Genomic DNA, 25,204 nt, shown 5'->3' with positions numbered 1-25,204 from the left:
AGGCAAGGCTCAGGCTGCTTGGCTACAGGCTCCATTTCGATGGCAAGAGAACTGCAGTCTTCTTGTTGACATAAATGAGCAATAGATCAACAAAGTTTTCCTGAACTCTAGATGGATCGCTTTTGATAAGACAAGAAATTACTCTCTTAGATTTGTCACAAAACTGTATTGGCATGGCAAATATCTTTTATTTTATCTGAGCTCTGGCAAAAAGAGGGTCTGTTCTGTAAGAAACTTTTAGCATTGGGGGATAGAAATTGCTTTTAAGTTCAAATTGTGCAGCAATTTACAATTGTACTCATTTTCATACGCTGAGTAGCGAAGTTCCTTATCTAAAACACCAACAAAACATGTCCTTGTCTAGGAATACATTAGGCATATTTTAGAAGGAAATCTGAAATTTAAAGCACATAGGAAATGGAACAATTGAAATCATCTCCTACTTGCCTACACAGTGCAACTCCATATTTAAACAACCCCCTGCTCTGATACTAGTTTGGTGTTAAACAATCAAGTCAGGAACTGAAATGTCTGAGATTTTACAGCAGTTGTAAGCTAACAAGTTAGCCTCCTACGGTGTCATAGATAAAAGGCAGAAAAAATACAAGCCCTATGAGTCAGAGACAAAGAGTTTATTACTCATAGCAACAGAGGAGCAGAGTAACATCTTTGTTTGCACAAGCTGCCCAAACCTCAATTCCCACAGGATGACAGGAGGACAACCAGGGGTCACCTGCATAGGTAGTGAGATGGGTTTCCAGCCAGGAGTCCCAAGATGAGGAAGTCCCTGATCTTATACTGGGCCTTCTGACAGCCCACACTCATCCTCCCCTCCAGAGAGACACAATAGTTTAATTACTCTGCAATGAAAATCTCTTCGGGAGAAGGAGAAATCTCTTTACTATCCTGGAATGCAAATAAATCTGAGTAAATTGGCTGTTAATGCTTAGACTTAAATGTGAAAGATTCATAAAGAAATGTCTCCCAACAGTTGGTGGAAAAATGTTGGAAGATGACACTAAATAACAATAATCATCATCATAATACATGATTACAATATATAAGCACTTTACATGTGACATTTCACTTGGTACTCAACAACATTTTAGCAAGTTAAATTATCCTGTCCATTTTTAAGATAAGGAAACTGACAGAAGCCCTGGGTTACTTGTGTAAGGTCATAAAACTAGTAGTTTCCAAAGCTGCACATTATCCCTATGCAATTCTACCAGTCCATGTAAGAGACAGGGTTGCCTGTGAAGAATGAGTCAAACCAGATGTGACCTTACTAACACTGTCCATGCAGGTATAACGTGTTGGCAGGATCATTCCATCGTGTTGCTCTTTACTTGATATAAACCAACATACACTGGCTCCTTGAACCACATACTGTGGAAAGCAAAGACTTTTACAATCTTTAGAATACCATATTCAGAATTATTGTTTGTTTATATAGACAAATAATAAGCACAGACCTGTCTCACACAGAGGTCTGGACCCAGGAAATCTGCAGGCTTTTTTAGCAGTTGCATTTAGGGAAAAGCTTCCAGCTGGAATAGGGCTCACCTTCCTTTCCAGCCTCCTATTTAGCTATGGTTCTTCACTTTTGACTTTGTACTTACATTTATAAACGGTCACTTCTAGGACTGTTGCTTAGCGACTACAATCTGGACAAAAGGAACAACTAATTTTTTAAAAAATTATCTCCTACAAGCAAGAGCAAAGATATAAGGAATTATATTTTGATTATTTTTTTTTCTGGTAAAAAATCAAAGACAGTATTTTATAATGACTGTGAAATGGAAAAGCTTCCACGAAGAAAACTGACTCAAAGATCCTTAACATAATCATAACATGTGCATCTAATTCTTTAGTAAGAAATGTGCAGTTTTATTAAAAGACATGAAGATCTTCTTTGGTTGTTAACTTTTAGCATATTGTCTGCAATCTATATACATTTTCCCATCATCCTCCACTGGCTTGCAGTATTTTACTCCTAAAATGTCAAACTCCCTCACATTCATAAACAAATTCAAATCCCTGTGTCAACATTTGAAATTTTGCCTGCAAATCAGAACACGCTGTGATTGAATTGCTGCTCCTATCATCTACCACTGACTCCTATCAAAGCATATAACTGGATTAGTGGGAAAACAGCTACATTATGCTTGCATTTCAGCTTTGCTAACAGCAGGCTTCCTTTCTGCAACAAAGAACAACCCTGGAGATAGTAGAAACACTCAGAAATGATGCAGCTTTAGTTCTGACATCTTATACATGATTTAAGCATGAAAAATTAGTTATTTTTAAAAAGAATGAAAGAAACTTAGACAAATAACCCTAAAAATGAGAGGCTACTTGATTTTTCTGTCTGGTAGCTTCTGGGCAACTTTGGGCAAGTGTTAATATAGATTGCATCCTAAGTCTTTGGATGACCCACATTCTTTTGGGTATGAAGATAAAGAGAAATGCATGAGGTCTCTAAGGAAAAATTACTGTCAAAGTTAACTATAGAACCACTCCCTCCTTCCTCAGTGCCTTATTACTATGGATTCCTGAAGTTACAAAAGCTAAAGGTATATTGTTGCTTTCCTGGACTTTCAAACAGCTTTAGAGAGAAAATAAAATACACATGCACACACGCACGCACACATACAATTTGACATTATAAATATATTTTGAAGGTTTTTTCCTGAGAATTTCCATATCATTAAATTGTTAAATCTGTATTTAATGAGAAGGGCCTGTATGTTAAAGACAAAAATGTAATTTTACTTTTTTCTTACCAGAATGTTGCATAAGAATCAATTCTCTTTACATGTATCAATTTCAGGCAGTATATACTCAAAGCAGAGTAACTCATAAGACTGAAAACTTTCTTTAAAATTATGAATTTAATGTGATTGACACTAAAGATTATATGTAATGTGGTTGACACTAAAGATTATATGTAATGTGGTTGACACTAAAGATTATAAATGCAAATAAGAATATATGAAGTTTGATAAGAGCAAAAGATAAACGGTAAAGAAAGTAAATAAATATTCCTGAAGATTTAGCTTCATAACTTTTTGGTTAAATCTAGAATCATGAATGAAGATGGCTATGCTCCAGTTCTTTCTCTTTTCTTGGAAAAATTGCTAAGACTTTTTCTACATGTTTTCTTATCCGTAATATTAAGAATAGTAGTATTATCAACCTCACAGGGTTGCTGTAAAGACTAAACAAATTACCATGAAAAACACTTAGAACAGTTTCTGCCGCATGAACATTGCTTTAAAAAAATTAAATGGCCTGTAATCCCAGCACTTTGGGAGGCAGAGGTGGGCGGATCACAAGGTCAGGAGATTGAGACCATCCTGGCTAACACGGTGAAACCCTGTCTCTACTAAAAATACAAAAAATTAGCCGGGCGTGGTGGCGGGTGCCTGTAGTCCCAGCTACTCAGGAGGCTGAGACAGGAGAATGGTGTGAACCTGGGAGGCGGAGCTTGCAGTGAGCTGAGATGGCGCCACTGCACTCCAGCCTGGGTGACACAGCGAGACTCTGTCTCAAAAAAAAAAAAAAAAAAAAAAAATTAAATAATTACCTATCAATTATGATTAAATAGAAGGTTAATGCACAAATAAGAAAAATAATGAACACATGTTTACTTTGGATCTTATTTGTACTGATTTTCTGAGGAGCAAATCTATGTCTCAATATAATCACTTAAAATTATTTAGTGAGTTTTCAATCATAAAAATATATTAATGATTATTTTGAAATAAAATTAAAAGTGTACAGTTAACAAAACTTCAGAGTGTAGTTGACAAAAAAATGATATTTTTATGGTAAATAAGAGCCATAAACAAGTAAATAAGTAACCAAAACTAATTAAGCCTAAGGAGGAACTAGGAGCTGGGACCAGTAATACCAGGAGCCGAAACCAGTAATACGTATCTCCAGAAGCAGAGTGGAAAGTTACTGTGACCTCATCTTTCAAATGTCTTCCTGATTATTTATCTTTTAAGTTCCATGAGTTGTGCATGTTTCAATATTACTTTTCTGCCCTATTTCTGACATATTAATGGAGGTATTTTAATAACTTTTAACTTGAGGTACTGAGGCGCATACTTCCAGGTGAAATGTATTCCCAGTTTTTCCTATGAGTAATATATTCTGTTTTCCCATATGCTTTTAGCTCACACATTCAAGCCACACCAAATGAGTACACCCAGCTTAGGATTTACAAAAAGCTGTCAGTGCATCAGTAAAGTCTGTATTAGCCTGGTTCACAGAAACCACAAGGAGATATCCTGCAATTGTGTTTCTTAAGAAATTAGTTAACAATTTTCTTCAAATAAATACACATTTAACAACATAATTCTTTAAGAAAATCAATGGCCTTTAAAATTGGCAGGCATTAAGAATCCCAATGCCCATTATAAGTTCTTTAGGAAATAAATGTTAGTTGCTGACTAAATGTTGACAGTGTAAAATTCATTCAAAGCTTGCTTAATCAGAAATTATTTTAAAGCATTTTATTGATAGCATTATTCAGTTTCTAATTGAGCTAGATGATATTGATGCCCCATCCATTTTTCCATTCATGTCAACCCAACTTTTAACTGCCTGAGATTGCAGGGAACCCTCTGCTTTTGCACATGGTGGTCTGGGAACGCCAGAGAATTAACATTACTTGGGAATAGTCATCAACTTTATATACTCCAGCACATTTTTCCCCTTGGAAGGGATAACTCTAATTCATGAAATCTATACTTATTCCCAGAGAAATAAGCTCCACTCACAGTGGAAACTCGTTTGCAGATGAATCATTTATTAATTCTCTGCCTTGTTTTAATTCCCACATTTCTCTAACAGTCTTTCCTAGAGTTACTTTCCAAATAAGCCATTTAAGCTTGAATCCTTGTCTCAGTGACTATTCTGGGGAAACTCAATATAAGCAGATACCACCAGTGTTCTTAGTAAGCAGACCTTCAGAATGGGATTCCAGAATTGAATAATTTCCTAAACATATGGCAACAAAGACCCTATTGGTACCTGGGTGTGTAGTCATCACTGGAGTCAAAAAACTCCTCAGATGCTGTGGCAACACAATTGCTAAGATTTTCATCTGCAGTGATCAGAATAAAATACTGATTAATGGGGATGCACCTAGCGTTTGAGAGATATGGGGACAACAGTAATCATAAAACTATGAGTTGGCTGGTTGTTGAATTTCACTGAAGAAAATGATAGCCTTATGTCGGCCAACTATCAACTAAGGGCAAAGTAAGAAAGCCAGAAAACCTGTGTGGCAACTAATTAAAAGATTCTCATTTCCCATTTTGGGAAGGTCAGCATGTGCTAGAAATTTGGCTCAGAATTTTCTTTTGAGAATCTCAGAATTATAAAGTACGCTGCATTCACAACCTTGGCAGCTTTCTATGCAAAAGTCAGAACATGAATAGGCAAGGAGAGGCACCCTTTGTACTAGGATGAGGACATCTAATGGACTTCAGAATATAAAATTCTGGATTTCCCTATACCCTCTGGACAGGCAAAAGTAACCTGTGACCCTTAGTTAGAGGGCAGTAGCTTCTGTGTTCCTAGAGACCATAAAAGATGATGCATACTTTCCTCATGATCTGATCCTATCTCACCTAATGGCTTTAGACAACAAAAAGGCCAAGTACCATTTGACCCAGCCATCCCATTACTGGGTATATACCCAAAGGAATATAAATCATGCTGCTATAAAGACACATGCACATGTATGTTTACTGCGGCACTACTTACAATAGCAAAGACTTGGAACCAACTGAAAAGTCCAACAATGATAGACTGGATTAAGAAAATGTGGCACATATACACCATGGAATACTATGCAGCCATAAAAAATGATGACTTCATGTCCTTTGTAGGGACATGAAGCTGGAAACCATCATTCTCAGCAAACTATCGCAAGGACAGAAAACCAAACACTGCATGTTCTCACTCATAGGTGGGAACTGAACAATGAGAACACTTGGACACAGGAAGGGGAACATCACACACCGGGGCCTGTTGTGGGGTGAGGGGAGGGGGGAGGGATAGCATTAGGAGATATACCTAATGTAAATGACAAGTTAATGGGTGCAGCACACCAACATGGCACATGTATACATATGTAACAAACCTGCACGTTGTGCCCATGTACCCTAGAACTTAAAGTATAATAAAAATATATATATAATAAAAAAAGGGAAAGAATCCCAAAAGGTTACATGACAATAAACCTACTCAAAAGTTTAAAAAAAAAAAAAAAAAAGGCCAAGTTTCAACACGGCCCACCTTGAAAAGTACAGTCTCTACTCCATGAAAACAAAAAAAAAGAGGATATTTAACAAAAGAGTTGCAGGATCTGCCTAATATGAACCAGAAGATACTGAGATAATATGCCAGGGAATGGATGTTTAGGGATATTGAGGCAAAATATAACTGGCCATCAATATGTTGTGGAAAATAAGTAACCTACAATTAGAAAACTCATGGACTCCTATACAGTTATAAATGGCATGGCTGGTTGTCCAAAGTCCTAAAAGGATCCAGATTAGATGTGCCTCATACATAGTTTTGGAGAAGCAACATGAGGATGGACCTACAGAAGTAGGCATGAAGCATAAAGATGTCTTTGTTTTGCATCAGTGTCTGCTAGAGAACATTCGTCACAGAAAAGGCACTAAACAATTAGGTAGATAAGATGATCTGTCCACTGGAGATCATCCAGCTCTATATGTGACAACTGTACTGCTTGCAAAATAGGCCCATGAATGGAGGAGCTGGATAGTAGACAGAGAGGATATACATGGGCCTAAAAGCTCATCCAGTTTGATGCAACTACTGCCAGTGGTAAATAACCAACCCATGGGAATAGTGTGATGCTGAGTCCTCATTACAGTACCACTTCTCAAAGAAAGCAACCAGCAACTCGATGTAAAAAGTTATTATATTGCATTTTACCCCCTTGGAGAAGGGGTCAAATTTGTTTTTCCTACTATGGATACAAATTCCAGTTATGGGTTCCCCTTTCTTGTTCACAGATGAAGTGTCATCAAGTATCACTAATCCTCAGGTTCACAAATACTGCCTGATTTATTGTGGGATACTGAATAACATCTCAAACTAAGCAACACATGTTATAGTAAAGGGAGTCCAATAATAAGCACATGACCACAGGACTCACAGGGTCTACCATATGTTGCATCACTAGAGGCTGCCAGCCTGATAACATTGGGATAGTCTCCTCTAAAGGTACAACTAAGGCTCCAGCTTACAGATGACAATCTGATTTGGGATGTTGTCTTCAAGATGCGATATGTATTTTGAACCATGGTGCTTATGTGCTGAAGCCAGCTTGTAACTGCTAATAATAATTTTTTAAAAATGGTTGAAATTTTCACGAAACTTAAAAGCCAGTTAACCTCACATTGGTAGCTTAAAATTGGTCATAGTGGGAATATTTGCATCATGAAAACTGGCAAATGCTACATATCAATTTTCTCCTCCACCCCCTGGCTTTGCCCCTAAAAGGTAGAATGTATGAATATGAAAACCAAGTGGGTAAAGTAGGAAAGTCCCCTCTTACTATAATTAAAAGTGATCCACTTGGGAAAGGTGTACTTCTTGTCATTGAGACTTCAGGCTCCACTGAAATAAATGTTCTGCTTTCCAAGTGTGTATGTGTTGGGGGAAAGGGGTGGGTAATGCAGTGCTCCTATCAGGGTCCCAGAAAGAATTTAACTAAACCTAAATCTATAGCTACTATCTGAATATGCTTCAATTCTCATGCCAGTAGACCTACAAGAAAAAAAAAAAGTGATGCTACTAGCAGGGTTCCAGTTGACAAGAGGAATATCATGGGTGTTGCTGCTACATAATAGTAAGAGGGAACTTGAGATTCGTTCAAGCATGTCTGTGGTTGGAGATTAACTGTGAATGGACAACTGAAGAAACCACCGTTTGAATGGGCACAGAAACCACGGATTCATAGGCCCCAGGGGTAAGAGTCTGGTTTGTCCTATCAGGCAAACCACCAGCACAGGAGTTGGGCAAGGCTGCAGGGAAATTAGGAAAGGTATCAGAGGAAAGAAAAGATGAGTATGAATTACGTCCTTGGTTCTAACTCTAGAAGCCCACCATCCTGATGTTCCTTCCATGTTTCTTTGTTTAAAGATTGTGACCAGTCTCCATCTTTAAGAGTCATTGACTGGATAGACTGGATCCTGGGCCAGGCTTCTACCTACCAGCACCTACAACTTTTTGTTTCAGTACTCCCTCTTGTGGCCAGTCTGTTTTTCCCACACAGAGGGAAGGCTGCTACCTAAAACCTCAGCTCCTTTGGATTTGGGGCAGGTTAACTCTGAAGTGAATATTACGTATGGCTTCCAGAACTCCTCAGAGAATTACGTTCCTTTAAATTAAAGCAAGATTCTGTCATTGTTTCCTTCCATCCACTGCCTGACTTATTTAAGTAGTAGTGTTTGCTGTGATCACCTCCCAAATACACTATTTATATTTGAATCTACAAGTGAGGTTCAGCTTCTCAAAGAAGTCAGAATAAGACATTCACCACACTGAATATCTGCTAGTTTTATATAAATTTCACCTAGATATGTCAAATCTGCACTGGATTTAAGACTTTCTCTTTTGCTATGCCACAGATGGTATTTTTAAAGAACTATCCTAATGGTTTGTTATGAACTATATGTTTATATACAAATAATGCCAAATAAGTATCTTTCCTGATGATCTTATTTGAGAGATCAAGTATTACATTCTAGTTGTTTGCATTTTGCTGAAATACATAGTGAGCTGACATACAGGGTCAGATAGATTGTAAAATCAGACTTAAATGAATCAGAGATCTTATGTAGTATCAAGTTTTAATAAATAATGTTGAGAATACAGACAAGCTAAAGGATTTCTGAAGGTTCAGATGAAGTAGATAGAGGCCTCACACAGAGGAGGGCTTCCCAGCTCCTCCTTCCTGTGCTGAACACATTCTTCTTGCCCACATGAAGGGAAATCACAAAAAGAGTTTCACAGGGCTCCTTGTAAACTATAAAATACTTCCAGTTTATTCCCCAGAGAATTATATCATCACCTGTGAGAGAGTTTTGCCAGGAACCTTGCCTTATAGGTATCGTGTTGTACTATACCTACTCTTAGGCCGCGATATACCACTAAAAATATTTCAGGGATAAATTCTCTTCCTCCTAGTAAATATCAATAATCTAGTTACCCGGAGCTTCAGGTGAGAAGGGATTAAACAAAGTCTCCTGCCTTCTTCTTTCTAAGAAGTAAATCAATTTCAGACCAGCTGCTTTAACTTATTCCTCCCAAGTCACTTCAGAGACAGATCCATTTTTCAATACAAAATAACCTTACCACAAATTCCTCCTCTTCACATCTCTATGAATATATTTACCGCAAGTGTAAATGTATCTTCCAGAAAATGGCCATGAAACATTTGCCTAAATTCTATGAATTAAAATGAGACATGGTAACATTTGTTTGTCTTATTTCATTTGCTTCATAGTTCAGTACTTTCTAGCTGTGAGTAGGAAGGTCTATGATGGTTCTGAGAAGACTTTAATAAGAGTACATTCAAATATCTATTGGTTTTTATGTTAACAAGAAAAACATACTATAAAAACATAATACATTATAGATATGTGTCCAAGATGAAATGAGGATGATAATGAATAGAAAACTGCCATATAATCATACTGCCAAGTTACTATTTTCTAGGAGTTTCAATGGTATGCATGAGTAAAGGGGCTCATATTACCTATTTAAGCTCCTCTGAGTGAAGGAGGATATGTGGAATGCTTTTTATTTATAGTCATTACTTCAATTACTTTAACCAGGGGTAAATTCTTAGAAACTCAAAAAGGATCCTGGCATAGAATTATAAGAAGATCCACGTGGCACTATTCACAATAGCAAAGACTTGGAACCAACCGAAATGTCCAACAATGATAGACTGGATTAAGAAAATGTGGTACATATACACCATGGAATACTATGCAGCCATAAAAAATGATGAGTTCATGTCCTTTGTAGGGACATGGATGAAGCTGGAAAACATCATTCTCAGCAAGCTATCGCAAGGACAAAAAACCAAACACCGCATATTCTCACTCATAGGTGGGAATTGAACAATGAGAACACTTGGACATAGGAAGGGGAACATCACACACTGGGGCCTGTTGTGGGGTAGGGGGAAGGGGGAGGGATAGTATTAGGAGATATACCTAATGTAAATGAGGAGTTAATGGGTGCAGCATACCAACATGGCACATGTATACATATGTAACAAACCTACACATTGTGCACATGTACCCTAAAACTTTAAGTATAATAATAAAAAAAATGTATATATATATATAAAACCTTAAAAAAAAGAATTACAAGAAGATCAGTCACTAAGATAGGACAGGTCAGTAAGATAGTCTTGCAATACATCAAAAATGTCTCAGCCTCTATAAGATAAAAGTATAAAGTACCTAAAATCAGGAGAAGATAGAAATCGCAAATTTAATTCAGGAAAATGCAGTCATCTTATACTTACTGAAGCTACATTCACGAAATCATCATCTGAGAGGGTTTCTAACATTTCGGAGACAGATGTTCGGATCAGTTTAAGTGTCAATCCACTAACACTTCCACTCCTAGAAATAAGACAAATGGGTCCATACATGTTACTCATCATTTATTTAATCAAGAACATCATAAGGGAAAGACAATGTATGCACTGACCCTAGATCTTTTATATATTATTTAAATAATAATTTTGCCCTTGAAAAATCAGTTTAAAAAGTCACATTTTTTGACAGAAGTGGAAATTATAAGAAATCCTGCCTTTCTTTCCTCCCAATATCAGTATGTGTACATTTTTAACTGAAATTATCAAAATTACATGTTAAGTGACAATTTAAAAATTAAAAAAAAATGGATACTGATGGTATAGTCACTCATTCAGTTCTGTTAGCCAAGTAAGAAGAGAGGAGTAGACAGATTAATAGACATAGTCATTGCTCCAGGGAGCCCATTGTTTGACTTGATTAAAACAATAATTATAAATCCACATAACAATTATGATAACAGATTTGCAAGAAAATGCCTTGTTCTGCATCCTAAAGTAAATATCCTCTAGAAGTTATTCTTCATTTTTCTTTCCTCTACATATTCTACAATACTTGGTGACTGCACCTATGTGCAGGGCTGGCTCAACTCTAGGCGACTAACCCCCACTTCTACATCTCTAGCTCCCAGCACTTTCCTGGTTTTATCCTTCGAGCTGCCTGCTGAACCACTACAACTGAATGTCCAAAATGACAAATTACTTCCGAACATATTTTTCGTTCCTATTTATGTTCTTGGTACCAAAGAGTCTATGTCTCAGTCATCCAATTTGTTCTTCCCTCTCAACCTTCCTGTGCCTTCAGGCAAACTCCCTTATTCATTCCACTTAACAGTGTTCCAAGCCTATGGTCTCCTTCCCATCCTCACTCCTCTCTGGCTCAGTCTTCATTATACGAAGATGCTGAGCTACAGTAATAGCCAGTCAACCCAGCAATTAGTCTCCTTCACATGCTAACAGGTGAAAGTTCTAGAAACACATTCTGACCTAATATTTTTAACAACTCATAGATACTGACTAAATAGCCAGAAATCTCAATAGCTCTGTATTCCAATCCTTTCATTTTGGCATTTTCTCTCTCTCCTTCCTGTAACCACCCAACAGGTTCTTCCCGCCCGTGGCACTAACAAAGACCATGGCATTGCAGTAAAGAAAGAGTTTACTTGATTCGGGGAAAGCCATGCCAGACAGGAGATGGTGTTATTACTCAAATCAATCTCATCAAAGGCTCGGAGGGAAATTAGGGATTTTTCAAAGACAGTTTGGTGGGCAGGCGGGCTAGGAAATGAGTGCTGCTAATTGGTTGAAGATGAAATCACAGCGGTGTGGAAAATGGCCCTCTTGTGCTGAGCCCACTTTTGGGTGGGGGGCACAGGACTGGTTGAGGCACAGGTCCCCGTGGGACCATCTGCTAGAAATGCAAAAGCCTGAAAAGATATCTCAAAAGTCCCATCTGAGGTTCTAGAATAGTGATATTATTTACAGGAATAATAGGGGAAGTTGCAAATCTTGTGACCTCCAGAATAATGGCTAGTAATTATTTAACTACATCTACATCTTAGTAGAATTCAAGTTTCTCTTATCCTTCTAATTTGGTAGACTTTCATTAGTTTTATAAGGGCAGTTTTGTTTTAGGGAAGGGCTGTTATCATTTAAACTATAAACTAAATTTCTCCCAAAGTTATCTTGGCCCACACCCAGGAATGAGCAGCCAATCAGCCTGTGAAGCTGGAAACAAGACAGAGTCAACCATGTCAGATTTGTCTCACTGTCATAATTTTGCAAAGGTATTTTCAATCCTCTACCTCCTCCGTAAATGTCCCCAGACTTACCTGTGCAGCTTCACTTCTGGCAATTCTTTCACCTGAAATTCCACTCTCTTTCCTCTCCCCTCCCATGCTTGCCTTTGAAAATATGAGCCACGAGGATTCAATCCCAATTTTATCTCCATAATGCTTTCCTGATACATTAAATCAAGTTGCTATCTCTTATGGATTCCTTTGGTGCTATGTCATACTTTATATCAATTTCTACAATTATTCTTGTTATTTGTTAAGGTCTAGTTTACCTAATACATTTGAATTATCTTTGAGATCAGCTACTATGTCTTTTTTTATATATAAGTTTTAGGGTACATGTGCACAACGTGCAGGTTTGTTACATATGTATACATGTGCCATGTTGGTGTGTTGCACCCAGTAACTTGTCATTTACATTAGGTATATCTCCTATTTTTTTATTTTTATTTTTTTTGAGACAAGCTCTTGCTCTGTTGCCCAGGCTGGAGTGCAGGGTATGAACACGACTCACTGTAACCCCCCATCTCCTGGCCTCAGGCATCCTCCCACCTCAGCCTCCAAAATGCAGCTAGAATTACAGGTGTGTGCCACCATGCCCAGCTGGTTTTTCCTTTCTATTTGTTGTAGAAATGAGATATTGCTTTGTTGCTCAGGCTGGTCTCAGACTCCCGGGCTTAAGCCATCCACCTGCCTTAGCCTCCCAAGTGATGGGATCACAGGCGTGAGTAACCACATCGGGTCTCAGGAACTATGTTTTAATCATCTTTGTTTCTATGTTACTACACTGTGTGTAGGAAGACCTCAATACATTTCTGTTAAAAGAATTTTTGGAAATAGTATTTCAATTTCATATACATTTTCAAGTTTGGGATATAAATTTGGCTTCTATAGATTTTGAAATGACATTATTTCTGGATATTATTATACATCCAACAGGATTATGATATATTGCATTAATATATTGATTTATATTTAAGAAGAAGATCAAGGATTAGCATATAAGATCCATAATTTAATTAAAGTAACATGAGGCTTAAATGCAACTTAAGAAATAAAATAAGAATTAACATTTAAATTACATTTGTTGAATTCATTTATCTTCTCTTTCTCAGACTGGGTTATAAGGGTTTGGACAACTAAATTAAATTAGTTTTACTTGAGCTTAAAATGGGGAAAATTCAAATGTTAATACTTGCCTGTGGGATTTAGCTGTCCCCAAATTACTAGATTTTGTTTCTTCCAATGAGACAAAGATTTTTTTTTTCCTCAGGGAAAAACATGAGCATTTCTTCTCTTGGGGAAAAACATGAGTAACCTAAGCATTTTACACTTCATGTTTATTTTAATTCCTTGATTATTGCTCTTTAAAAAAGTAAATCTCCATAGCAGGATATAATCTTTTCAATTTCTACATCTTCAACCTTATTAGAAAACGTGTACACATGCAAACATACACCTATATCTTGAATTGAAGCACTATAATAAACAGACCAAGATAAAAACTCAAGGAATTATTTTTTGTATATCACCATTTCACTTTTGAAAGTCCCAGATTTTTTTTTGTTTGTTTGTTTTCTGAGACATTGTCTCTTCACCCAGGCTGGAATACAGTGGCAGGAACATGGTTCACTGCAACCTTGATCTCCTGGGCTCAAGCAATCCTCCCACCTTAGCCTCCCAAGTAGCTGGAACTACAGGTGTGAAGCTACCATGCTGGAACAAGTTCCAACATTAACTTATTTAATATATTTCATATTTAACATTATATGATATGTAATATTAATATATGAATACCCATATAGATTATCTTCATTTTTAATTAATTTGTTTAGTTATTGTCTTGATATGGCTTCATTGCCTGAATATAAAAGTCATCATAATTTTTCTTTGTTTCTTTTTTTTTTTTTTTTTTTTTTTCTGTTGCCCAGGCTGGAGTGCAGTGGCGCAATCTCGGCTCACTGCAAGCTCCGTCTCCCGGGTTCACGCCATTCTCCTGCCTCAGCCTCTCCGAGTAGCTGGCACTACAGGCGCCCGCCACCACGCCCGGCTAATTTTTTGTATTTTTAGTAGAGACGGGGTTTCACCGTGGTCTCGATCTCCTGACCTCGTGATCCGCCCGCCTCGGCCTCCCAAAGTGCTGGGATTACAAGCGTGAGCCACCGCGCCCGGCTGTTTCTTTTTTAACCTATCAAACCTTTGTTAGTCCCAGCATACTACTGTTATCTACAAATCCTCCCATATTCTCAATATATAAATATGTAGTATTTAACTACTCACACATCCACCAGAATAAGCATGTCTTTAGGAGATGCAGCTCCTTGGATGTACCTGAAACAAATATTGTAATAAGTGCTTTTCTCTTCCAAAATATCAAACACTGATATTTGTTGAATTGATATTTACTGATCTCTGATACAAGGTTTTTTTCCCCAAGCAAAGACCCACATCTATCTAAGCAGAAATGGTTTTCTATTCATATTCTTCAATGTCAGTTTGATAAAAGCAATATCCAATATAACAACAGAGATGCTAAAGCATAATATTTAACATTTTTGATATTTATAACAGAAGATGAAGAAATATATTTTAACTCTGAGAACAACATTTTTCCTGGAAAAACTATTATCTAAACTCCAATTGTTGACCACAGGTTTAAAAGTCACTTTAATGAATAATAAATTGTCATATTTTTAAATGTAAAAAATAAGCACAAAAAATAGATAAGTTGCTTAGGAACATCAAAAAGCAATATCAACAAAAAAGAAATATAACTGGCCAATAAAGAGATTAAAATTAGGCAATATGTGATGTTATTACCAAGAATTTCAATGGCTCTCAAACTTTACAGTGTTTAAGAATCACCTGGGGAATCAGTTCAGAATATTAATTTCCAAATTCAACCCTGTGGAATCAGAATCTCTGCATTTTAAAGAGACTCTAGAAGAGATTTACGCAGATGGTTCAGTGGTTGTGGAGAGAGATCTTGATTGTATATGACTGACCCAAAAGCTCACTCATGTTGCCTGGCCACCGACTGGAATGGGGCCTGACTTCTCCGATAGGAAGGGCTGCACTTGACCTCAATTTTTTACTTATCTCTGAAGCCATCACTATAAATATAACTTCTCAGGAAGCTGCCAGTTAACTTTCCAATTAGTTTTCAGACAACATACAGCACAATTAGTTCTACGTGTTGAGGAAGCAGTTGGAGTTTGTAACCTGCACCCTTGCTTGATAAGAAGGTAAAGTGGCAGAGTTGCAGGTGCATTTTCATGGACAGCAAACCTGGCTGATGCGTAGTATCTTAATGTTGGTCCAGGTATGCCACTCAGTGGGAAGGTAAGAGAAGACAGGACATGTCTGCCTCTACTGATTGGCACCTAGCTTCTAAGTCTCCTCCAAAACAACCAATTCCTGAATTAAAACAAGCTGATGTATTAGTTTTTAGCTCCACTCAACGGCCCCATGGCTCCACAGGAAGAATATGTAAATTAGTAATAACTGTCACTATTAAACATGGTTGGTGTTGACATAAATTGCTACTGGGATATTTAAAAGGGCATCTGAAAGCCTCTAAATACAAGTCTTTGGAATCAAACATTATCCTCTTGCAATTTGTCTGAACCCTAGAAAAAAGTTAGAAATAACCTAAATGTCCAGTAATAGGGGATTTCGTAAATAAGTTACCATATAGTCTTCATTCAAATGATGGTATGTGTCTTTTCTCATGAATATGTACTCAAAAGTTATTGATATGAAAAGTGTGGGATACAAAGCACTTATACTGTATATGTGAATTCATTTCTTAAAATTCACACATTAAATACATTTTCAAAAAGCAAATAAATATAATTATTAGTTTTAAAAAACCCAAAAATAGTTGTTTTCCAGTAAGTCCAATTACAAATTAGTGGTATTTTTCCAGTTTTATGTTAGGAGAACAAGTTGCTTCAGTAGTGAGGAACAAATAAATCCTCATTTTGGAAAAAAAATAAAACCTAAGCTATATGAATATAACTAGGGGCAGCTTTTACCTTGGGGCCAGTTCTCATTAGTTCACTGCCAGAGGCAAATTATCTCCTACTCTATCTTATCTCTCTGTTGGAGCTCTACTCCAAGCAAACTGCGATCCCTGCCATAGAAATCCATACCAGCTAAGAGGTGTAGTATTGAGATTAAATATAAAACTTAAAGTAGTCCATTTGAAATGAATGTGATAAATGAGTTCACCTATATTAATTAGCATTACCCACTTGAACTCATCATTTTCATTTACCTTTACCTATATTTACTTATTTTTAAAAATCAGATCACTTTCAATAAGTAGTTAATACTCATCCTAATAATAAAAAATTCCAACTTTTTAGCAAATATATCTTCTTGCCTATTTTATCTTTTCATGGCTAGCTAAAAATTCTTACCATGGTCTTCTGCGTACATCATAAAGGTCAATCTTGTTTGGAGTTCTACTATTATCAACCCATGGTGAAGCTAAAAAAAAAAAAAAAAGAAAGACATTAAATCAAAATATTAGATATGCTCTAAAAATAATGAGACTTTTAAAAAATCACAAAATGCAATAGATAATTTCATTTATGTACTTCAGTGTTCAAATGGGAGATACCATTTTTAAGCCCTTATAATATATTGCTTTAACATGGAAAACAACACAGCAGGACAAAAAGGAAATCAATGAGAGTCAATTCTCTTTTTACGTGTTATTTCAGAAATAAATTTACACATAGTTTTTCTGGGTGCTAACTTGATATGTTTTAGTAGGTGTCCAGAGGTTATAATTTTTTTCCTCTCTAACAGAAAATTTATGTGCCACTAATGAAAATTGTGCTTTCAACTATTTCCTCCTTATATTTTCGTTCAATGCCATATTCTCTTGGTCTATATAAGACAGCTGTTTTTCTTGGGTTTTTATGTAATAGCATAATTTTACTCAGTCCATGTTAACATAATTAAAAGGTCAGCTATAATTAAAACAACTCCATAGAAAACTGTTTTCTTTAAATTTATTGTAATGATATGAAGTAATTCAAGCGCAGATTCAACAATCTTGTATGACTTTCACAGCCTTTATCATTTTGCAATAATCAGAAATAACTTCTTCATCTAATAGTATTGATTTTTAAATGCAATTAATTTAAATCTATTCTAATTAAATTGATACTTACTTTAATTAAAATGCTTTACAAAGCTTTACATGCATGCACACCTTAGACATAATGAAAAAAAAAATGCTGATGAATTGGACGATAATTTCATGCTGAAGAAGGCCCCGTACTTGAACATGTTTAAACATATGACTCCTGGGTAAATGCCTAATTCATATGACTTATGTCCCCCAATCAATTTCGCTTTTCTGAGAAACTGTGGAAATTATGAAGAACTTTACTGAGAGTCAGGTTTATTAGCCAACTAAGATAATTTGCCAATTAGGATACGTCAAAAACTATATACAATGAAACTCTTCCTTGACTGTGAAATTTTTTTCTTATTAGTAGCTATATTAAAAAATGATTTATTTGTTCTAAATGACTAATCATATTTACAATGAATAATAAGTTTAAATATAGCACTCTTCCAACCACCATTATTGACACAATTAGTGTAACTGAAATGGTGAGTTTACTGCAATTTGTTCAATTTGCACTTGCAGAAAGTGAGAGTCTGCGATGTAAAATAATCCTTTTTGTGTGTATGTGTGTGGTAGCACTAAAATTAAGTAACAAGCATGCTGATACACACATCAGTTCACTTTCATTATCCCTCTATGATATCTGACTCTCCAAGATAGCATCATAGTAATACCTAAAATTTTATAGAAATTGTATCCTACTTTCAGTACCATGCTATGCTGACAATACATTTCCTGCCGCTCAACTCCAAATGCACCTTCTACCTTGCCCTATGAAAATGGATCTGGGCCCTTTCAATACTTTTCCTTTATCAGATGGCACAATTTCAAGACTTGCCTGCAAATGATGCAAGACAGACACTGAATGAGAAAAAGGATTTTGCTTCCTTGTTCTGGTTTGTTTGCTCACAGGCTCTTGCAGCATGTGCTGCTGTCTGGTGTCTGTCTCCTGCACTGTCTGTATATTCTCCCGAGCTCAGCTCTTACTGTGTTGCAGTTTCCCCAGATTGCCCACTCCAGCAACATGGCCAGCTTCACCAGGCTCAGGCTCTAATTCTGTCACCTGTACCCCTCCAGCCCTGCCCACTGCCCCAGGTATTTTTGTAGAGGAGAGCTTACAAGAAAAGACCTGGAACCTCAGAGGGTAAATTTCCAGCAAATCCTATCAGTGTGGCATCACAGTGACTTCTCCACCTTGGTGGGCCATGACCACGGCCTCTACAAGATGTGAACCTCAGCCCAGGGGAACTGCGGGATTAGGAGCTCTGCCTTGGGCACTCTATCTCAACCCTAGAGGCAGTTGTTATTACATATTAGATCACATAATATCATATCTGATATTCATAAATCCTTTAGAGTTCTCTGTACTTCTAGCCAATCCCTCATTACTCCAATCCCTATTGTAGATAATTTTTTATTAAAAAATAAACTTTCCCTGTTCAAAATGCTGTATTTTTTCTGCCTTCTGGTTGAACCCAGACTGACACAAATGTATAGGGTAGATGAGAGAAGTGATTAGTTACCACTGCCAATATCACAGCAGCAATCCTGAGTTAAAAGTGGTCTGCAATGAATCTGATAAACTTAAAGAAATTGGAATTTGAAAGTTATGTTTCAATTAGATTTTTGAATTGTTTACCAATCACATTCATCTAGGATTTCTGTTGTCACTACCACTGCTAATTGAAATTAACTGTGATACATATTACTATGTTCAATAAAATGTATATCTTTCTTTAAGGAAAGAAAAAAGTTAAAAGGCTATAATTTACAGTATGAGCCAGACGATTACATTTTAATATTGTTTATAACCTTAGGTGGTTTATATTTTAAAATATTAATAATCTTCTCTTAGAGGTTTTCTTATTTACTCTTAGGTAGTATCCCTTGATTAAACCAAATTAAGATATTAATGTTATGGTAAAATTGAACAACATAAGTTCTTCTGTGATATTACTAATTCCCTTGTTGTAAAATCCCATCATGTCATTTAAATAGTTCATTCCTTATATAGGCTCAGAATTATGAAAGATCAAAGAGTAAAAAGGCTAATAACCATACAAGTTAATTCCCTGAAATAATCAGTTTCATAACCATGTACAGTGAAAGCTGCATGTTTACGGAGAGAAAGAGAACTTCCAAAATTCCTGTAAAAAGTGAAATGTTGCTCAGTTTAGGTGACTTTTTAGTGTTCCAGGAAGATTTGGGGATGGGCAGAAGAGAGAACCGAAAATTACAGTCCACGATGTAGATGTCTCCTTTTTGAATATCATTAAAGGTGATAACAATGATTTACAGGAATGTTTTCCCCTGACCAAAAATGAACTGTGTGTCCTCTACTAAATCTACTGGTCTACCATTTACTTCACCTGATACATAGGATGTGTTACGGGTGTTATCAAATTGTTGATTTAAGCAGGTATTTACTTGTACATTAACTCAGAATACTGATATATGTAATGGGAAAATATTCTTGAGAAAGTGCGCAGATTTTAGTGCCACTTTCTGGTTAATATGGTCTAAAAATAATAGCAAAGTACCCGTTTTTTTTTTTCAGCTGCTAGGAGAGAATAAAGCCAATAATGATGCATTGAGGACTGATTCTCTTGGTAGAAACATCAAATGACAGCTAATTGCATTTCCCAATTAAAAAGTTCAAATGTATTTTTTCTAATTCTAAAAACTTCACAGTCTTAGTCTCATGATAATTTTAAAAAGTAAATTTCATATACTCAACAATGCCTTTAAAAGTCACTCCTGGTCCTTTGCCTAGATCTAATTGGTGGACCATTATTTTCGGTTTGTCTCAATCATCTCCTATAGAGTATTAGTCATGGCTCTGAACTGCATGCAAGCCAAGATAATAAATTGGGACTATTTTCAAGCCCAAATTATTTCACTAAATGTGTACTGCATAGCTCACAAAATTTCCATAAATTTCAGTGTTGCTCAATTACTGTCATCCCAGAATGGATCCTCCACAGTCCCTAATTTGCACCATGGCTCCAATAACCAAGTTCAGGGTAGATGACAGTCATTAGAAGAATGTGGCTTATACCCACACCAAGGTGTCAAAAAATCTAGGAAAGCAAATAGCTGGCCTTTTCAGATTTTGAGTTATCTGCTCCCGAATAAAACTTTTAACCTGGGAAATACTTGACATATAGGAAGAAGATTCTATGTTAGCCATGGCGGCACAAATGCCTTAATGAAAAATCTGATATCTTTTGTATCTTAGTATAGTAAAGTACTTCTAACTCAAATAACAGGCTAAGTTGTGCAGGGTGTGGAGAGTGATAGTGCATGGACAGATTCTGCTCCAGGCAGTTATGCAGTCTTAAAGCTGGCAGAGCTTTTGCCTCCTTCAGCACTTGGATTCCAAGGGCATCCAGGACATTGGGCTTGCAGCTGCTAGATGGAGGGAGGAAGTGTGGAGAAAGCACAGTCAAGTCCTAACAATCTCAGGCTGGAAGTGACACATATTACTCTCACTCATTTTCTATTGGTATGAACTTGTCATATGGTCCTACAGAAACAAAAAGGTGGGAGAAATGTAGTCCCTGGCTAGGGAGTCTTATTTAAAAGAAAATTTCCCAATGGAATGGGAAGACAGAACCTTGGCGGACAGCTAGCAACCTTGGTCACAGGTACAAACGGACAATTTAAAAATGAGTAATATCCAGTACTTATTAGAACATCAAATTTTCTGTACTCAGCAATGTCTTCAAGTAATCCACCACAGAGATGATGGAGATGAGGATAAGCTAAATTTAGAATCTAAACAAATAAAACATACCAGTATTAAGAATTATTTCTAGACTAAATTTTAGGACTGAGGTGGCTTGCGCAAGAAATTTACTGGTGAAAAGAACAACAACTAGAAGTCATCTGGGCATTGTTGTTGATGTTGTGTTACTAACGAAACCACAAAACTGATCTGCAGAAATGTTGTAGTTGAACCCTAAAGCACCTTTTGGGCTCTAAACCTGCACCAGTAACAGCAAGCGATAAAAGCTGTTTAGCCTCAAGCACACGCCTTCAGATGCGTCAGAAAGTGTTTTAGACAAGATAGTTACTCCTAGAGAACACTACCAGAAACAGTGAGATGAGCTAACCAAGAAACGTAGCTTTATGCAAAAGTAGGATATCTTTGTATTTCTTGCCTGATAGAATGAGACAGGATGAATGGGTCAGTGATTGTTCTGTATTTCTCACTCTCATTTTACAGTTGGGAGTTTTTATCGTAGTTACCCAGCAGACAAGACCAATGATATTATATATTTGGGCAGCAATGAGAATAGGGTAGAGAAAATAACTGGCATAATGCTGTATTATAGGTAGTCAAATGAAGAAACATCCTACCTGATGGAGAGAACTGCATGTGACCCAGAGATCCTAGATTTTATTCATTTGTTGAGACTTTACATCATCTATGGGGAGGAGCTGAATATGTTCTACACATGGGAAAAAATGGTATGCACAGATACTTGAAATGCCAGAAGAATGGACTGTAACAGGGCTTCAATGTGCATTTCCTCCTCCTTCTTTCTAGTAAGAGTCCTCCGGACTGCCCTGCCAGAAACTATACTTTTCGGTTTCTCTTGTCATGATGTAGCCATGTGATCAAATTCTAGTAGACAGGATGTGAGCAAAAGTGATATATGCATGACTCTTCAATCGCTCTTGTTGCCTTCTACTAATTTTCCCATGTTCTTTTGGCCTCAAAAGTTTTATGGGTTGGGCGCGGTGGCTCACGCCTGTAATCCCAGCACTTTGGGAGGCCGAGGCGGGTGGATCACGAGGTCAGGAGATCGAGACCATCCTGGTTAACACGGTGAAACCCCGTCTCTACTAAAAATACAAAAAATTAGCTGGGTGCAGTGGCTGGCGCCTGTAGCCTGTAGTCCCAGCTACTCAGGGGGCTGAGGCAGGAGAATGGCGTGAACCCAGGAGGCGGAGCTTGCAGTGAGCTGAGATTGCGCCACTGCACTCCGGGCTGGGCGAAAGAGCGAGACCCCGTCTAAAAAAAAAAAAAAAAAAAAAAAAAGTTTTATGGTGGTATTGAGCCCCTTTTAATCAGACAGATGAGGACAACAACCTAAGGAATGGCAGATAGCTGAAACCTCAGTTGCTGGACAACATCATGGACCAGGGTTACCCTAAGCACTGATTTACCTATTCGGTAGGAATTTTTCCTGAGAGTATTTTTTAAATGTTTCTTTTGTTATATATTGATTATTAAGTAAGTGAATCAGTACCTTGATACATGTCAGGACTTTTCTCAATCATGCCAACATGGGTCAAGTATTAAAGCTATGAGAATGCACAGGAGGCAAAATCTTCACGTGGTGTTTTGAATAACTGATGGAATACAATTGGAATGTTCGTAACACAAAGAGATGATGAACAGTTGAGGTGATGAATACTTCACTAACCCTGATGTATTATGACACATTATATGCTTGTATCGAAATTATATACCTGCTATGTGCCCATAAAAATTAAAAATAAAAACTTTTAAAAATTCTGCTTCACTGTATTGCTCTCATTCCCATGTATTTTTAGGAGAGTATTATTTTGTCCCCAGGAAACTGCTTATTGCTATATAAGATTTCTAGTGAGTCCCAAATAAACGGTCCCAAGTAATCAGTTACTTTTGAAAAATAACAATCATTCCCAGATGAAATTTTCAAATGCTGAATGTCTAAAGCATTATGGCTTAGAACCATCAAGGAGTTCACAAGCAGAAGATAAGACAGGAAAGCAAGCATTCCAGGTGAGTAAATGTTAATATGAAGAGTCCATTCTCTTGTCATTTTGAAATTGTCTTCCCTGGTTGGACCTAGCCTAGTGTAGAAATTAAAACCATGAATTTGGGAACCAGCCTACCTGGATTTTTCACTGGGTGCATGAATTTGGATAAATTAACCTTTTTTCAGTAAAATGGGACTAATAACGCCACTTACTAGGATTACAGCTAAGACTTAACGAATTTTACACATAAACACTTAGAACCATAGTTGGCACAAAATAAGCACTCCATTTACAGATACCTGAAACAGTATCACGGAGTCACTGGAACTACTTATAGATTATATTTAAAAATAGATTTTTATAAGATATGCTTAGATGTTAACCACTTAAAAACATGTTCCTGTGACTGGGGCTTGAACATGATACTATTTCCTCATCCCATTCCATCTCCCTGATGCAGGCTGGTGTTACACAGTCAATGAAACTTTCCAGGAATCTAAAAACTGACTTCATGATATTAACCTCATGGAGAATACTGACATAGATGAGAGGACAGGATGGGCAAGATGTGCAGACAGGGACCTAGAAAAGAGTAACTCTATGTTCCTTAACATTCTCCAACTGCTTGTTCTCCTTCTTTCATTTTTATTTAGAAACTGATCCTCTAAAATTCTACTCTAAAACTCTCTTTCAGTTCTAGTACTTATGATCTTGACTTGTTTATCCAGCTTAAAAAGTACCTATTATACACCATATGCACGGAACTGTGTTAGGTGATATGAGGCATACAAATATGTAATTAACTCTCACTGCATAGATTGCAATGGTTTTTAAAATGGCATATGCAAAATAAATTCTGGAAGAAGGTAAAATTTGCTATCTATTGTAATATACACAAAAACAAAATTATCTGAGAGAATGAAATAAAGAAAGATTGCTTTGGGGCAAGTCTTCATATGTTGGTATTTTATTTAATTTTTTTGAGATGGAGCTTCACTGTTGTTGCCCCGGCGAGAGCGCAACGGTGCGATCTTGGATAACTTGAACCTCTGCCTCCTGGGTTCAAGTGATTCTCCTGCCTCAGCCTACCGAGTAGCTGGGATTACAGGCGCCCACAACCACAACTGGCTAATTTTTGTATTTTTAGTAGATATGGGGTTTCATCATGTTGACCAGGCTGGTCTCGAACTCCTGACCTCAGGTGATCCGCCTGCCTCGGCCTCCCAAAATGCTTTGATTACAGGCGTGAGCCCTCACTCTCGGCCTGAATTTTATTTTGAATGAATGATAAGATGCATACGACCAGAGATGGGCTCGAGGAACTATGCACATAGAGATACGAAAACAAAAAGGCAGATTTGTAGAACAGAAAACAAAACAAAAAAATTAAAAGCAGAGAAAATGTAATACAGGTGTAAATAATGAAGTTTGAACTGTACATTAAGAGATAAAACTGGAGACATAGATTGAGTTAGAATCTTTGGATGGTCTGAATGTCATGGTAAGAGAGCCAGATGCCATTAACTAGACAATGCCAGCTTGCATAATTCACCAGACAGCTGATAATCTAACTCTACCCCACATCACTTTTATTACTTTTTTATTTTTTGAGATGGAGTCTCAGTCTGTTGCCCAGGCTTGAGTGCAGTGGTGGGATGTAGGCTCACTGCAACCTTTTCTTCCCAGGTTCAAGCAATTCTCTTGCCTCAGCCTCCTGAGTAGCTGGGATTACAGGTGCCCGCCATCACGCCTGGCTAATTTTTGTATTTTTAGTAGAGATGAGGTTTCACTATGTTGGCCAGGCTGGTCTTGAACTCCTGACCTCAGATGATCCTC

At 37.0% G+C, this 25,204-nt stretch overlaps 1 protein-coding gene across 9 annotated transcripts in view; it reads right to left on the bottom strand.

Moving 5' to 3' along the window:
• CACNA2D1 (calcium voltage-gated channel auxiliary subunit alpha2delta 1) overlaps nt 1-25,204 on the bottom strand; it is a 509,235-nt gene that overhangs the window by 114,904 nt on the left and 369,127 nt on the right. For all 9 annotated transcript variants that reach the window (XR_009208968.1, XR_009208970.1, XM_058425275.1 and 6 more), the window contains 3 exons: nt 16,890-16,959; nt 14,746-14,796; nt 10,598-10,697 (listed from right to left, as the gene is read on the bottom strand). Coding sequence is in view for 7 of the 9 variants with exons in the window: in XM_058425275.1 (XP_058281258.1) it covers nt 10,598-10,697; nt 14,746-14,796; nt 16,890-16,959 (221 nt within the window). In the remaining 2 variants the exon portion in view is untranslated. The remainder of the gene's footprint in view (nt 1-10,597; nt 10,698-14,745; nt 14,797-16,889; nt 16,960-25,204) is intronic.

The sequence above is a fragment of the Hylobates moloch genome, unplaced genomic scaffold (assembly GCF_009828535.3).
Source record: "Hylobates moloch isolate HMO894 unplaced genomic scaffold, HMol_V3 SCAFFOLD_1, whole genome shotgun sequence".
NCBI lineage: Eukaryota > Metazoa > Chordata > Mammalia > Primates > Hylobatidae > Hylobates > Hylobates moloch.
This window is presented reverse-complemented; position numbering and strand designations above follow the sequence as displayed.